Source organism: Malania oleifera, chromosome 10 (genome assembly GCF_029873635.1).
Source record: "Malania oleifera isolate guangnan ecotype guangnan chromosome 10, ASM2987363v1, whole genome shotgun sequence".
Classification (NCBI taxonomy): domain Eukaryota; kingdom Viridiplantae; phylum Streptophyta; class Magnoliopsida; order Santalales; family Ximeniaceae; genus Malania; species Malania oleifera.
Window position 1 is genome coordinate 11,214,661 of NC_080426.1, and position 16,661 is coordinate 11,231,321.

At 41.1% G+C, this 16,661-nt stretch overlaps 1 protein-coding gene across 1 annotated transcript; it reads left to right on the forward strand.

Moving 5' to 3' along the window:
* Nucleotides 1–883: 883 nt before the first annotated feature.
* Nucleotides 884–2,614, forward strand: LOC131166505 (exocyst complex component EXO70H1-like). The gene has a single exon (XM_058125103.1). It carries the CDS (start codon nucleotides 884–886, stop codon nucleotides 2,612–2,614), a length of 1,731 nt encoding a protein of 576 aa, XP_057981086.1.
* The last annotated feature ends 14,047 nt before the right edge of the window (nucleotides 2,615–16,661 follow it).

Genomic DNA, 16,661 nt, shown 5'->3' on the forward strand with positions numbered 1-16,661 from the left:
GTTGAGAGTTTAGTATTATATATGTTTGGTTAAGATAAAATGGCGTATAATTGAATAAAATTGTTTAAGGATATACAAATATATTGATTCAAGACAAATAATTGTATAAAAAATTATATTCAAATTAACATAGAAAACTATAACATCCTTATGCAGAATAATATTTTGCAAATGTAACGTTATCATTCATATAATTTATTTTAGACAAGTGACCAAATCTTAATTTTATTGGCTAACATATGTTCAGATAAAAGGGAGAAAATTATTTTATGATACTAAATGAGTATTAAAAGCTTATATTATGTGACAATTAAAATATTTAAATTTATCTTATTTTGATAAATAAAAAAATAGGTGCCATTAATTAGGAATTGTTTAGTGTAAGTTAAAGCCAGCAATTTTGATTAATATTTTTTGAAATTATAAAAATAAAAATTTAATTAAACCAATACTCATTTTCATCATTTTGATCAAATAATAATTTAAAAATATAATTAAAATAATACCAGAATTAAGAATTCAAATGCTTACGCCATAACTGAAAATGCTTACTCACTACACACATAGCTTGTAGAACAAGTCAACAGTGCCATGCACCGCTTCCTCTATTTATTAGGTAAATCCATTAATCTCCACCTTAAACCCAAAAGCTCTCTCTCTCTCTCAAGTTATAACGGAGAGCAGAGCAGATTGAACAGAGAAACTTACTGAATTAAGTGAAGCCACCTCTCTCAGATCCAGAGCTAGCGCAGCTATGGCCAAACTCCTCTTCCCTAACATCCCTAAAATCAAAGTCACTTCTTCTTCTTCTCCAAAATCACCACTCTCTCTCTCCCCTCACAGTCCCTGCTTCACCCCTACTCGCCAGACCCTATCGGAATCCATGATCGACGAAACCATCGATACCGTCCGTTCCCTCCTCACCAAGTGGGACCCATCCGCCGCCGCCTCCTCCGACCCCTCCCTCTTCCGCGATGGCAGAGCCGAAGCCCGAGACTTCATCGCCTCCGTCAACCACCTCCGCAGGGTTATGCACCTCCTGCTATCCGCCCACTCCCCCACCGACCGCCTCCTTCTCGCCCACACCCTCTTGCAGCTAGCCATGAAACGCCTCGAGAAGGAGTTCTACCAGCTCCTCTGCGCCAGCCGCCACCGCCTCGACGCCGACTCCATCTCCGCTCCTTCCTCCCGCCTGTCCGGCGACGAAGATGCTGTCTCCGAGGACTACGCCAGAGTAGCCGACGAAGCCGCCTCGGTTTGCGACGATCTGAGGATGATTGCGGATTGCATGATTAGATCTGGATACGGGAAAGAGTGCGCGAAGATTTATAAAATTATCAGAAAATCGATCGTGGATGAAGAGATGTATAGGATGGGAATTGAACGGCTGAGATCCGCCAAGGTGCAGAGATTTGATGGGGAAGTGCTGGAGAAGAGAATCCATGACTGGATCAACGCGAGCAAGACCGCCGTGACTACTCTTTTTCGCGGGGAGAGAATCCTCTGCGATCACCTTTTTCCTGCGTCCGAGTCCATCAGAGAATCGTGCTTCTCTGAGGTGTCACGAGAAGGAGCGGTTAATCTGTTGAGATTCCCAGAACTCGTCGCAAAGACAGCTAAGAGTTCGCGGGCGAATATTTTCCGGCTACTAGACCTGCACGAGGCAATGTCCGATCTTCAACCGGCGATCGAACTAACATTCTCGTTCGAATCAACCGCCCCCGTCCGATCACAAGCGTGCAACACACTTCTCAAACTCAGCAACGCAGTCCGTGCATCGCTGTCAGAGTTCGAATCGTCGATTCAGAATGACTCGTCGAAAAAGCTGGTAGACGGCGGTGGAATCCATGAGCTTACGCGTTCGGCGATGGGCCACCTCGTTCGACTCGCCGATTATAGCCCTGTGCTCTCCGACATTGTTGCTCAGATTCCGGCTCAGTATAAATCTCCGTTTCCTGAATCCTTCTTCGCAGCTTCGAATTCCGGTGAGTCGCCGGCGAAAACCTTGTCCGTACGCATCGCGTGGCTCGTACTCGTCCTCCTCTGCAAGCTCGACACGAAGGCCAATCTCTACAAGGACGTTTCACTCTCCTACCTCTTCCTCGCCAACAACCTCCACTTCGTCGTCGAGAGGGTCCGTCGGTCGAACCTCCGGCGCATCCTCGGCGAGGAGTGGGTATCGAAACATTCACAGAGGGTGAAGCAATACGCGGCGAAGTACGAGTCAGCGGCCTGGACGAAGATACTGCACCTGCTGCCGGAGAAGCAAGCCACGGCGGTACCGCAGGAGGAAGCGAAGGAGTGCTTTCGGCGATTCAACGAGGCGTTCGAGGAGGCGTACCGGAAGCAGAGGTCGTGGGTCGTGGTGGACGGCAAGCTCCGAGACGAGATAAAGGTTTCGATAGCGAAGAATATCGTGCCGGCATATCGAGAGTTTTACGATACGTACGTTTCGGCGCTGAGGGGAGAGAAGGATTTGGAGCTTCTGGTCAGATTTTGCCCTGACAATTTGGGGAATTACCTGTCGGACATGTTCCACCGCATGGGAAGCTCGACTTCTACATCGTCGTCTTCGTCTTGGTCTTCGTCACTACGGAAATCTCTCTCTCTCTGAACCGCAACGATACACATACAAAACGACATAAAAAGAAACTTGTAGCATATTTCATGGCAGGTTTATTAATTTTGTTTTTTTTTTTTTTTTTTTGGGGTACCTACATTACATATATACTGTTTTGTTTTGTAATAGATTTGCATGATTTAAGGAGAAAATAATTATTGCATTACCATAGTTTATGTGTATGAATTTGTTGACAAAGTTTTGTTTTTCAAAAAAAATTATATGGTCAAACGTACGATTAAAAACTCAACTACTGGTAAGTTGTCATTAATTTAACTAAACGAGAAAAGACATGTCATTGTCATGAACTCCTTCATGTATCAAAGATAATAGGAAGTTTTTTTTTTTTTTTCCATTTCTTATATTTTTTTGTTTGTTGACCTAATTAAACATATTTGTGCGATTGATATTAATGTTGACAAGAAAGAGAAAAATAAAAATAATGGTGTTCAGTGTTTGACTAAACAACTAACAATGTTATTATTAATGCACATAAAAATTATGCTAAACTAATAATATTAAATCATTCCTTCTATTATTAGACCAAAATTGAGTCTCTAATTATAACCATGTTTGTCAAATTCCTATTTACTTTGTCTTCAAATTTTTTTTTTTTTATAAAAAAAGTCATATGATCCTTCCTATATGGAGGAACAGAAGCAACTAGCATTGTTTTTATACGCCATGCCCCCATGGTATGACGCAGTAAAAAGATATCAGCAAGTAAAAAAGAGCATCGGGGGTTCAATTCCAGGTAAATACACTCACGAAACCAGCGGTGCCTGTGGATGGTGAGAGTTTACTCTGTGAGCTAACAGGAACTGTGGATGGAGAGAGTTCTCTGTGAGCCAGCGGGGACCGTGGATGGTAATAGAGATGTGTCCCAGAAATCGAGTTGGCCGAACGTCCAACCAATGCACAAAAGTCATGTTCGCATCTGGACTTTACCCTGATCAACGAGACCTAGGGGCGAAGTACGCTAATCCGTAAGTTTGGTGCCGCACCAGGGGGTCCAAAGGGTTCGTTGGTGGCTGGAGTTCCTATGTAATCCAAAAAAAAAGACTATAGGGAGGATTTTTAGTGACGTTTTCTCTTTACAATATTTTGAACATTGACAATAGAGTGAGCAAGTCCACTTATCTCCCTTGGGGAAAAAAAAAGACAAAAGAAAAGAAGTTTTTTTTTTTTTTTAAATCTTCGAAATGTCTTTTAAAAGTGATTTTATCTCTCAATTTGAGTCGTTGTTAGATTGAACATCCTTAACAATTTTTCCTGCATTCGAGACAATTGAGACTTCCTTCTAGTCGAGATGAAAAGCCTGCATCAAACCCAATCTTTCTCATGGAAACAATACTTCAGGAAGAGGCCACAACTCTAAACACTTGGCTATTTTTTTTGACAATGGTCAATACCGTAGGGAGATCCTGTTAGCTTATACTCCTTTGAAATGATCATCTCATATTCATTAACTACGATTTTGCAAGAAGAAAGTGGTCGTAGTAAAATGTAGATGCTAGGTTTCAACAGGGGTTTAGGGCTAGTCTATGGGAGAGCCAAAAGTAGAAAACAGGCAAGGGGTTTTGGCTATCCTGCAAGCAGAGGTCAACAAATTAGGGGGATAGGCATACCTCATTGGGGTCTTCAACCATATTCTTTCAATTGAGCAGAAAAAAGTGCTAGAAACACAAAAAAAAAAAAAAACCAAGAGAAAGTGCCTCTCATCAAACCCCAACAAAGAGCAAACCATTAGGGGTGCAAACGACCCAAGTTCTTCACAAGCTACTTAGTACTCGACTTGGCAGTACCTCACTCAAACTCGTTTATTAAGCTAAATGAGTCGAGTTCGAGCTCATATTTCAAGCTCATCAATTAAATGAGAGTTCGAGCTAAGGCATACTCGACTCAAAGTCTCATGAGCTGGCTCGTTTACCCACTCGCGAGTTGGCTCATTTACTAACTCACGAGCTAGGTCGTTTAGGAGCTCGTGATTAGCCTCATTTAAGTAGCTCTATTAGCAACTCGTGAAGTGGTTCGTTCAGTTACTCGTGAACAAGCTTGATAATATATTTGTTCACTTTATACTATGTATTAAAAGAGTGACCTTTACCTTAGAATTTTCCAAACCACAAATCCAAAATTCTTATAATTTTAAAATTTTAAAATATTAGTCTAATTTAATTAAAAATAGCTATTTTTTTCTTCCTTCATTGTAAGAACCCGAACCGTGATATTTGAGTTTAAATAATTAAGAGAGGGGTAAAATTGGAATTTGAGCAGGCTTCATCGACGAAGCCAGATCTCGTCGACGAAGGTCTTGTATTTCTCGTTGACGAAGTTCAGAGGCTTGTCGAATGGGACAATCCGAGAGATTTCGAGAAACCGGGAATCTCAAGTTCGTCAACGAGGTCACCGTCTCGTCGACGAGCTGTTTATATGACCTCGTCAACGAGGACACCATTTCGTCGACGAGGGCGGTTGAGTCAAGGGCTATAAATATCAATTTCTATTACTTCTCAATTAAGAAATCTAAATATCCTCTTTCTCTATCTCTCTAGAAACTTTCCATACACTTCCGCTATCTAGATTTCTTCACCGTTTATTGTCTAATTCGACGATCCGAAGTTACCACGAGAATCAGTGAAGGATTCTCTACAAGTTCTGCGGATCAAAAACTCGTTTCGGAGATTTTTGGGTTTTGGCGAAAAATTGAGGTAAGACTCAGTTTTCTTTTCTGATCCAGTAGTTAAGTAGAGAACGAAGTCGTCAATATATTTTGTACTGCGTTTTGTAGGTTTTGAGAACTCGGTTCGCTGTTTAGGAGCTGTAGAGTTCGGGATTGGTCTTTTGGGGGAAAGGTAAGGGAATACAGTTTATATTGGTTATTTTTGAAATCGGACTCAGTAGATGTAGTGACCCAAAGAATAATAGCATTTTAAGTATTAAAGAGGGAGAGAAAATAGAAACAGAAACAAAAGGAGGCTATAGACTTCGTCAACGAACGCTCCGCGTTCGTCGATGACATTGCAGTTTGGAGATAATATTAAATAATTATAAATTCAGGAAATTGCCCAGCTTCGTCGACAAAACCCTTGTGTTTCGTCGACGAGAAAATACCGAGAGATGGTTCTGGCTGCTCTGAATTTCGTCGAGGAACACAGGGTCTCGTCGACGAATTTTGTGAAGGGCTCGTAGACGAAGTGACATGTCTCGTCGACGAACCTGGCCCTTTAAATAGTCGAAACCCGGGATTTTTTTACCATTTTTCATCGAGCTCTCTCTCTCCTCTCTCTCTCTCTCTCTCTCTCTCTCTCTCTTTACGTCTCCCTCTCCCTTCTCTCTTTGATTCTGGACCCACCAGTCGCCGGATCGACGATCTGAAGCTACCACGGCACTCCTGGCGGAGTTCTCTGTGAATCTGCCAGAGCGGATCGTCAGGAAAGAGAAGTTGGATATCATCCCAAATTTAGGGCAATGACTTTTATCCAGTTTTTGACTTCCTGGAAGTTATAGGAAATGATGTAGGTAGAAAAATACTGATGTTTAGTTCTGGCAAATATCGTTTTCAGGGTGTTGTATAGAAGGCCCTGTGGGTATCGGGCTAGAGTACAGTAGGGGCTTTTCAGAGTTAAGGTAAGGGAAATATGCTATGTTAGGAAAATTCTAAATATTATACAGTATATTTATTTACGAAAATTATGTATTAAAGTATGGTGTGGCTTGTGAATATGTATGTAGTACGGGGATATGTTTTAGGAATTGTAGTTTCATGATTTTTATAAATTTCAATACCATGATTTTACGGACCTAAGTACTATGATTATATGAATTTCAGTACCATGATTTTATGAATTTTAGTACCATGATTATACAAATCTTAGTACCATGATTATACGAATTCCAGTATTACGAATATGCAGTTCCATGTTATGATTATTCAGATTTCAGTACGTTTTGCAGCATCATGGTTATTATGATTACTTCAGAATCAAAGTAAATCAGATAAATATGTATAAAAAAATATTATATGATATCAGACCATGTTGGATTTGCAGCTACATAGCACGGTACCGTTGCTACAGATACTATGTTACTTATTTAGTACAACCACCTATTCAGATAATACGTGGTAAGGTCAACCACCTAAGCCCTTGAAGAGGTTAGGCTCCCCATCTAGATATAAGTTGAGGTGGGCAGGTCGACTGATAGAGTTCAGTGATTTATCCCTGGTTGGCCAACCAGGGTAAATCCAGTCTACAGGCCGCACAACCTTGTCATGAGGGGCATGTCATGACACAGATAGCCACAAGGAACAGTTTCAGTTATTATTACTTACGTAATGATTTACAGAAACAGGGATCCTACTTATATACATTAGAAGTATTTTGAATTATAACTATAATACTGATATATCAAGCAATAGGGAAAAAGGGGTGGTGTACTTTATTATTTGTGCTGTACTGTTGTACTCAGTTATTCATCTTTATATGAAACAGATTTCATGATATATATATATATATATATAGTAGCTCATTTGCCACACACTACTAATAGCATATTTCTTCTTACTAAGCGTTGGCTCATTCCAGTGTTGAAATATTTTTCAGGTGATCCAGGTAGGTGAGCAGATCAGGCTCGCAAATAGAGGGGCATCTGTAGTGCCCTATCAGAGAGTGAGTATCATTTTGGGAACGTTTTTGTAAACCCTAGCTAGCTGAGGGTATTTTTGGGAAACAAATACATGTACATATTTTGGAAACATGTAGTACTCTGGTATTATGTGGTATTGTATATAATGGTTATGGTTATGGTTATGTTTGTATGATTTCCGCTTCTTGCTGCTTAGGTTTATGAATGGGTTTTTCCTCACTATGGTATCAGAATATGTTATTTGCTATTATGAAAAAAAAAATCAATTTAATAAGCAGGTCATTATAGTAGAACTGTGGTTCATGGTCCTATGTACGTTTTGGTTTCTCATTTGGGGGGGATCTAACAGGTAAAACTATGAGTTTTTCATGATTACAGTTTTGGGGAAAAGGGGGTATTGGGCTGCATCATTGGTTTTGTTGAAAACCGTATGTATATGATGATTTATACTGTGATATAAGGATGGTCGTACCTTGACTTGTTTAAACTGTATGTGTTTGGAAAATCATGATTTTAAATTACCAAATGAGTGGGGTTTGTTTGGTTATATGAGCATGCATGGTTGTGTTTTGTTGAAATGCAGTAGGTACTGGGTTCCAAATTATTCCAAGTATGAATGAGTGTCCGGCTCTATATCCTAGGGCGTGAGCCTACACCGGTTGATCACCGAAGGGTGTGGATCCACTAGTTAGCGTCGGTACGATGCCATGGGAGTTTGGGACTAGCCATGTGCCGGTGGCGCCATGTATCGCGGGTTGGCTACGGGCTAACGTCGGATATCCCGGACCGGCTTTGGGCAGAGGGGTGTGACAACCCCGCGTAGATCATGGGCGTGCGTATGCGTGTTTGTGTGTGTATGCACTGTACTGGAACTGCATTGTGAAAACACTGGAAATGCTTTTAATTGTGTATATTTAGTTGTCATGATAACACTCAAATGCCACACACTAATGTAACCTGTGTTTGCCTTACTGAGATGTGTCTCACCCCTACTGTATGTACATTTTTACAGGTCCTTCAAGTAACCGAAACTAGCGTCCTAGTGTTGGGAGCAAAGTGGTCGGTGTACTGCGGGTGGCGCTTGGGTAAGTGTTAGGACTTCTGTTTCACGAGTTGCTGTTTTGGGATATGATTGGCACCCGGTTGTATGTCTTGTATGTGTGGAGCCTGAACTCCATTTCTTGTATAGACTCTGGTATGGTACCATATATGTATAGAATGACCTTTGTCCGCTGCATATATTCTGTTTTGTATAAATGTGTATAGGGTGCTTGGGAACCCCACGGGGTCAGACCCTCATTCATTTCTCTAGATGGTTTGTATGATACAAGGACAGGTTAGATTATATTTTCATTCCTGGGTCCCATTTTCGGGTTCAGGGCGTGACAACTTAGTATCAGAGCTAACCAGGTTGTTAGGTCTTGTAGACTTGGTTAGGCTTAGCTGTGAGTACATACCAGAGTATAGGATGTTGGATGTGGGTAGAGTTGGTTGAGGATTGTTTTGTTACTAGACTGGGACTTGTCAGTGGTATTCCGTGTTTTTCCTAGAATGACGATTCCAGTAAAAGTAGGGCAAACCATTGATGACTTTTGTGTCAGTGTGATAGAACAGACCTGGACTTGGTAGGGAGTAGTTAACATGATTAGTGATAGATAATTGTGTTAATTGTACGCCTGTACGTGTTATAGGAATCTTGATAGAACTCTATTGTGCTTTCAGAATGGAGCCCAAGGATAACGACCTGGGAAGTGGCTTTGAGGAGAATGTGAGTGATGAGTCTCCTTCTGTGCCTCGAGGTTTGACGAGGAAGGTTTTGCGGGAGATCAGATGAAGTGTGAGGAGACGCTAACGTTCTCCTATGACTGCGGGGTGCACCATTGAGAGGTTCACACGCATGCATCCTCCGATGTTCTCAAGGGGACATGACCCGATGATAGCTGAGGATTGGGTCGAAAAGACTGAGAGGATTTTGAAGGTCCTACTCTGCACGGATAGATAGCAAGTCCTCTATACTACCTTCCAGTTGTCTAGGGAGGCGAGTTGATGGTGGACTGCAGTGAATCTGTTAGAGAAGCAGAGGGGCGGTCTTGAGGAGATATCGTGGAGCCGTTTCAAGAAAGTGTTCTTTGACAGATACTTCTCGGCTTCTGTACGTGATGCTAAGGTGGATGAGTTTTCTGCTCTGACTCAGGGGAGTATGACGATGCAGGAGTATGCGGCTCGATATATAAAGCTATCCCGATTCGCGCCGTGCTTGATCTCGAGTGAGTACGAGAAGACTCAAAGATTCGAGAAGGGCCTGAGGAAGGACATCTGCAGATTAGTAGGTATGCTTCAGATCCGAGAGTTCTCAGTTTTGGTGGATAAAGCCACTGTGATTGAGACTGGCATCTGAGAGGATGAGGTGGAGCAAGAATCAAGGAAGAGGACAGTACCTTCTAGTTCTCAGTCGTGATCTTGTCCGGGGTCATGGAAGAATAAGAGCAAGGGCTTGGGTTATTGTCAAAATACCGAGTGCTAGGGTCCTCAGACGAGCCAGACCAGTGATCATTGTATCAGGTGCCTCAGACGGCACGAGGGCTAGTGCTGGTCTTTTGGGGGTAACTGCTATAACTGTGGTCGATCAAGCCATATGGCTCGCGACTGTCATGCATCGAAGAAAGATATGCATGCATCTAGTGTGAACCGGGGTAGCAACCAGATACCGTCAGGAAAACATTCAAGCGAATACAACTCCGACCAGAGTATACTCTCTTACTCTAGCGGATGCTGAATATGCAAGGAACGTAATGACAGGTACCTTATTATTGCTTTCAAATAAAGCTTCTGTGTTGTTTGATTCGAGTGTGACCCATTCTTTTGTATCTGTGAGTTTTGTTAAACTATGTGGGGTTGAGACCCAAGCCATGAGTGAGGTGTTATCTGTTACTACACCATCTGGGAGTATATCATTCTGTAGGAGAATGTTGGAAGACTGCCCAGTGGTAATTTAGGGGAAACTGCTACCAACAAATCTTGTGGTACGACATATCGGGGTTCGATGTCATTCTAGGGATGGATTGGTTGTTCTCCAGTTATGCTGTAATCGACTGTCGTAGGAAGGTAGTAGTGTTTAGACCTCCTAGGGAGCAGGAATATGAATTTGTGGGATCGTGTGTGCGTTTGACGCCACAGGTTCTATCGGTATTGCAGGTGAGAAGGTTACTCTTGGACGGGTGTCAGGGGTACCGAGCTTGTGTGAAGGAACCGCCGCGGGGTGGGTTGAGACTCGAGGATATTCAGGTAGTCAACGAGTTCCCAGACGTATTTTCCAGATGATTTACTCAGTTTACCTATGGATCGTGAGGCGGAATTCGCTATAAAGTTGCTGCTTGGCAAGACACCGATCTCTAAAGCTCCGTACCGGATGGCTCCAGCAGAACTTCGGGAGTTAAAGGGGCAGTTGCAGGAATTACTGGACAAGGGTTTCATTCGACCTAGTGTTTCGCCCTGGGGAACTCCAGTACTGTTTGTGAAGAAGAAGGACGGGTCGATGTAGATGTGCATTGATTACCGTGAGATCAACAAGGTGACTGTGAAGAATCGCTACCCGTTGCCTCGTATTGATAATCTCTTTGACCAATTGCAAGGGACTCGGGTCTTCTCGAAGATTGACCTACGGTCAGGATATCATCAGGTTAGGGTCAAATCTGAGGATGTAGAGAAAACTGCTTTCCGTACTAGATACAGCCACTACGAGTTCTTAGTCATGCCTTTTGGGTTGACGAATGCTCCGACAATATTTATGGATCTTATGAACATGGTTTTCCATGAGTACCTGGAACGGTTCGTGGTGGTATTCATTGACGATATTCTGGTATACTCGAGGAGTACGGAAGAGCATAAGGACCATCTGAGGTTGGTATTACAGATTATGCAGGAGAAGAAGCTGTATGTTAAACTGAAGAAGTGTTAATTCTGGTTGGATCGGGTTGCATTCTTATGCCATGTGGTGACTAGAGACAATATATCAGTTGATCCTAACAAGATTGAAGCTGTGATCGATTGGGTAAGGTCGAAGAATGTGCACGAGGTTTGGAGTTTTCTAGGACTAGCGGGTTACTATCGTCGGTTTGTGGAAGGTTTTTCTAAACTATTTGGGCCTCTGACTCGATTGACTAGGAAGGGAGTGAAATTTGAGTGGAATAGTGATTGCGAGCAATGTTTTTAGGAGTTGAAGCACCGACTCGTTAGTGCTCCAGTTTTGACCATTCCTTCAGGTGATGGTGGGTTTGTGATTTATAGCGACGCGTCTTTGAAGTGTAACGACCTGCTCCTTTTTCACATATTTTTTTTATATATAAATAAATTATCATCACATCATACATCCCAGCTCAGCAGGTCACAATCCACCTGGGCCCGTGGGCACCAGGGATATAACAAAACATACAGCAGAAGCCTACACAGCAGAAAGTATAAAATCATATACATCTCATCATAATGTGCATAACACATACCAGAGTCACTACAATTACTATCTCACAGTATATACATCTCAAAAATGAAATCTAGGGACAATCCCCACAAAACCTAACTATCCCTACCAAAAACTTACCCTTCCAAAGAGGGCAAACAACTGATCTAGATCAGCGGGGCTTTTCCCGCTCTCCTATCAGGGGCCCTGAAAAATGTATAAGATTTAGGGGTGAGACACCTCTCAGTAAGGGAAATAAACTAATACCAGTGTGTGGCAACATGAGTATTATGTGTTCTACATATACCATACATAACATATTCAATACTGTTTATCAAATCTGGGAAAACATACATGTCTCATCTCATACACTAATAATAATCTAAAACAATCCTGGTAGGTTAGTTGGCTGTTGTCATGTATTACCCCCACATGACTGGGTTGTGTGGCCCGAAGGCGGGACCTGACAATGGTTGGCCGACAACTGCCAAGTCAAACAGTAGTCTGTAGGTCTGATGGGTCTACCCAGACTAGTCCGTACACCAGGGGCGATAACAGCACACTTCTTGAAAATAACCACATCGACCATCCAATCTCACACCACTTCGTACAGCGGCGTTAACACAGATATCATGATCACGAGGACCATGGACACATAGAAACGGTACCGTGCAAGTGCTAGCCTAGACCAAGCCAACCAGGTTCTGATATCATATACATATACTAAAACCGTGATACATAAATATCTCATATCATTTATTTTCACATCAATCATATCATTTCACATATATACGTGTATCATGAAAATCATCGGCCCGTACGCCAGTATTACACATTTTAACATAGCACGGCCCGTACGCCGGCAAATCACATAGCACAGCCTGTACGCTGGCAAACCACATAGCATGGCCCGTACGCCGGCAAATCACATAGCACAGCCCATACGCTGGCAAATCATATAGCACAACTCGTACGCTGGCAAATCACATAGCACGGCCCATACGCCGGTAAATCTCATCCACATAGCACGGCCCATACGCCGGCAAATCACATATACATATAAAAATATCTCAGCCCGTACGCCGGTTTTCCATCATAGAAATCCATATCGTCCCCATTCCAAAAAAAAACAGTATTTCACAACATTTTTATACTCATGCCACACTAAACAAATTTTTCTACGTATTCAACATATAATCATTTAAACAGTATTTTCCAAATATAAATCATATATATAAATATATTTATTTTTCCTGAAACCAGATGCTATATATATATACATACATTTTCTCAAAACAAAACTAGCTTAGTTTATCCCCTTACCTGATTCCTAAAAAGCCCCTAAGAAAATCTTTCCCGTACCCACAAGGTTCTCAACTCAATACCTTGAAAATGAAAACTCGCAGAATTAAAGTTTAGTATTTTCGTACGTACAATATTTTCTATAACTACCACTAAGTCAAATTTGACTTAAAAAAATCTTACCTCAACTTAGGGATGATTCCCAACGTTCCCAATCAATACCCTGGAACTGAAAATTTTCAGTATTAAAGTTCAGTATTTTTACGCGTATATTACTTTCTTCAACTGTCAAAAATCCAAATATTGAATATAAAGCCTTACCTTTGATTTGGGATGAAATCCAACTTCGTTTTCCTGACGATCCGTTCTGGCAGACTTGTAGAGAACTTCGCCAGGAGCGTCGTGGTGGTTTCGGTTTGTCGATCCGGTATAAAACTAGCCCGGAATCGAAGAGAGAGAGTCGTAGGAGAGAGAGAGAGAGAGAGAGAGAGAGAGAGAGAGAGAGAGAGAGAGAGAGAGAGAGCACTTCCACAAATATCCAATTTAGCTTCTTGAAGAAGCTTCCCACTTTATATATATATATATATATACACCTTTAACCTTTATGTTAAATACATATCATAATAACTTATTTATATATATATATATACACACACACACACACACACACACACATATATATATATATATATACATGCTTCAATATATATATATATATATATATTTTCCTTATCATACTATTCATTTTACTATTTAATTTAATTAATTAATTTTATTTTATTATTTTATTATTATTATATATACATATATATATTTTTAAATTAAATTTTATTATTATTATTTTTTCCGGATACTACATTGAAGGGTCTAGGATGTGTGCTTATATAGCAGGACAAAATAGTAGCATATGCTTCTCGGCAATTGAAAGAATACGAGAAGAATTATCCTACGCATGATTTAGAATTGACTGCTGTTGTATATGCACTGAAGATCTAGCGACACTACTTGTATGGTGTGCAATGCGAGATCTTTACTAACCACAAAAGTCTTAGGTATTTCTTCACACAGAAGGAGTTAAATATGAGGCAGAGGCAGTGACTTGAGTTGATCACAGACTACGATCACACCATTAGTTATCACCCGGGGAAAGCTAATGTGGTTGCTGATGCGTTGAGTTAGAAGTCAAAACCTATGACTGTATCTGCAGTTGTAGCTCAGTGTCATATCAGACAGAATCTAGAAAACTTAGGTATAGAGTTGGTGCATGGTGATCATCAGGTTTTCCTTGCTAGTTTGGTGGTTTAGCTGACTTTGTTTGAACGTATAAAGGCCACGTAGGCTAGTGATGCAGAGTTGGTGGAGGTTATGAAAAAGATACAACAGGGATTGGCTACGGATTTCAACATCTCTGAGGGAGGTGTGTTAAGGTTTGGGACCAGGCTATGTGTTTCGAACGACGATGAGATCAGAAGGACAATTCTATAGGAAGCGCATCGTTCGTTATATACGGTACATCCTCGTAGTACAAATGTAATGTCCCAAATAATAATGGTATTTAAATAATAGAGAGGGAGGGAAAAGGAAATAGAAATAGAAGGAGACAATATTGCACTTTGGGAGTAATAACCGAGGAATTTAGATCAAGGACTTGTCAACGAATACAGGGGATTCGTCGACGATGATAACATAGGGCCTCATCGACGAGGGTGAGTTTCGTTGACGAGAAAATACCAAGAGGAGTTTTTGGGCAACTCTAAATTTCGTCGACGAAGGGGAGAGTTTGTCGACGAGGAGCCTTCTTGACCTCATCGACGAGGTGACGTGGCTCGTCAACGAAGGTCGGTGTATAAATAGCCCAAACTTCATTTTTAAGCATAATTTTTGGTGCAGAACTCTCTCTTTCTCCTCTCTTCGGTTCTCCACCTTTCTCTATTCGATTTGGGGCCGGATTTCTGCCAATTCGAGGATCTGAAGCCACCACAACGCTACTGGAGAAGTTCTTTACATATCTGTTGGAGCGGATAGTCGGTGGAACTTTGTTGAAATTCATCCTTGAGTTAAGGTAAAACTTTTTATTCGAGATTTGGTCTTTCCACAGTTAAAGGAAATAATGTACTCAAATAAATACTGAAGTTTTATAACGACCCGAATAAAATGGTAATCAAATAATAAAGAGAGGGAAATGGAGACCGGAAACAGAAGGAGGTCGTCGAACGCGAAGCGTTCATCGACGACATTGAACTTTGGAAGGACTAAAGGAAATGAGGTTAGCAGGGCTTCGTCGACAAATACAGGGGATCTGTCGATGAAGACTTTAAAGATTTCGTTGACGAACACAGGGCTTCGTCAACGAGAAAATACCGAGAGGGGGTTTTGAGGTAGCTTGTGAAACGGCCTGAACCCTTAAACCCGGGTCCAACGCGTTATACCTAATAATCCATAATTAACATAACATACGCAACGGAAAACATAATCATAATCTCCATATAACATAATACCAGAGTTTACTAATTCTAACTATAATCCATATTAAATCATCCAACACCTGCATTTTCATAAATCTACATAACTCTCAAAATAATTCAGTATGTTCACAAACTTTCTTTTCTCCATAGACTTAAAATATAAGGACGTAAAACATAAATTTTGTACATCTCAAATTAACATAGAAATATACCCTTTACTTTTTATATTCCCCAATAACGCTATAAAAACCTCAAGCTCTCAAAGCTCGATCTCGAGGAAATCCTGAAAAAAAAAATACATTCATATTCGAGTGAGACACATCTCAGTAAGGGAAGAAACCATATATTAAAGCAGTGTGTGGCCAACATGAGTTTATATATAACATAATATTTAACATTTGAAAATCCTTAACATAATTTTCAAAAGCATTCCCTGATCCTAATCAAACACATGCGAATGTTTAACCCACGAGATTTCCCGAGGATAGGGGTGATTACCCGCCCATACGAGTAGCACCCCTCTGCTCTGATACATTTGGCAACCTGAAGGTCACAATTTAAGCATATCAGGGCACTCACCTTACTCAGTAAGCCCTCAAGTGATAGATTGATCTCGTACTCACACATTCAACAATAATTTATCGGTAAAGGCCCTAAGGATATAGAATTCTACCCGCCTATACAAGTAGGTTCCCTCTGCCCTAGTACGTTATATGGCTACTGCCACATCTGTAGCTACTAGTGCACTCGCCTTACTCAGCAAGCCCTCAAGCGAAAGGTACGCCTCGCCCAATCGTAACATGTTCTACGTACATACGCACTTTTAATATCATAATACATCATTCTGTTCTGTCATTATACATTCATGCACATTCATTCCTGTTCATAACCTAACTTTGCATTTCGTTTCACTTTAAGTGACTCTTTCCCATTTACATCATTTGCCTTTGTCATTTCATTTCATTGCCATTTCATCGTCATTTCATTGCATAACATTTCATTTCATTACTTCGTACTACAACTGGTCTTTAGCCATCATCAGTTAGTCTACGTGGAAACGTGCTAAATCTGCTAACACAGCTCCTTTTAGCTGTCATCAGTTAGTCTACACAGAAGTATGCTAGATCTGCTAACATGACTCTCTTTCAGCTGTCTTACGTTTACATGGTTG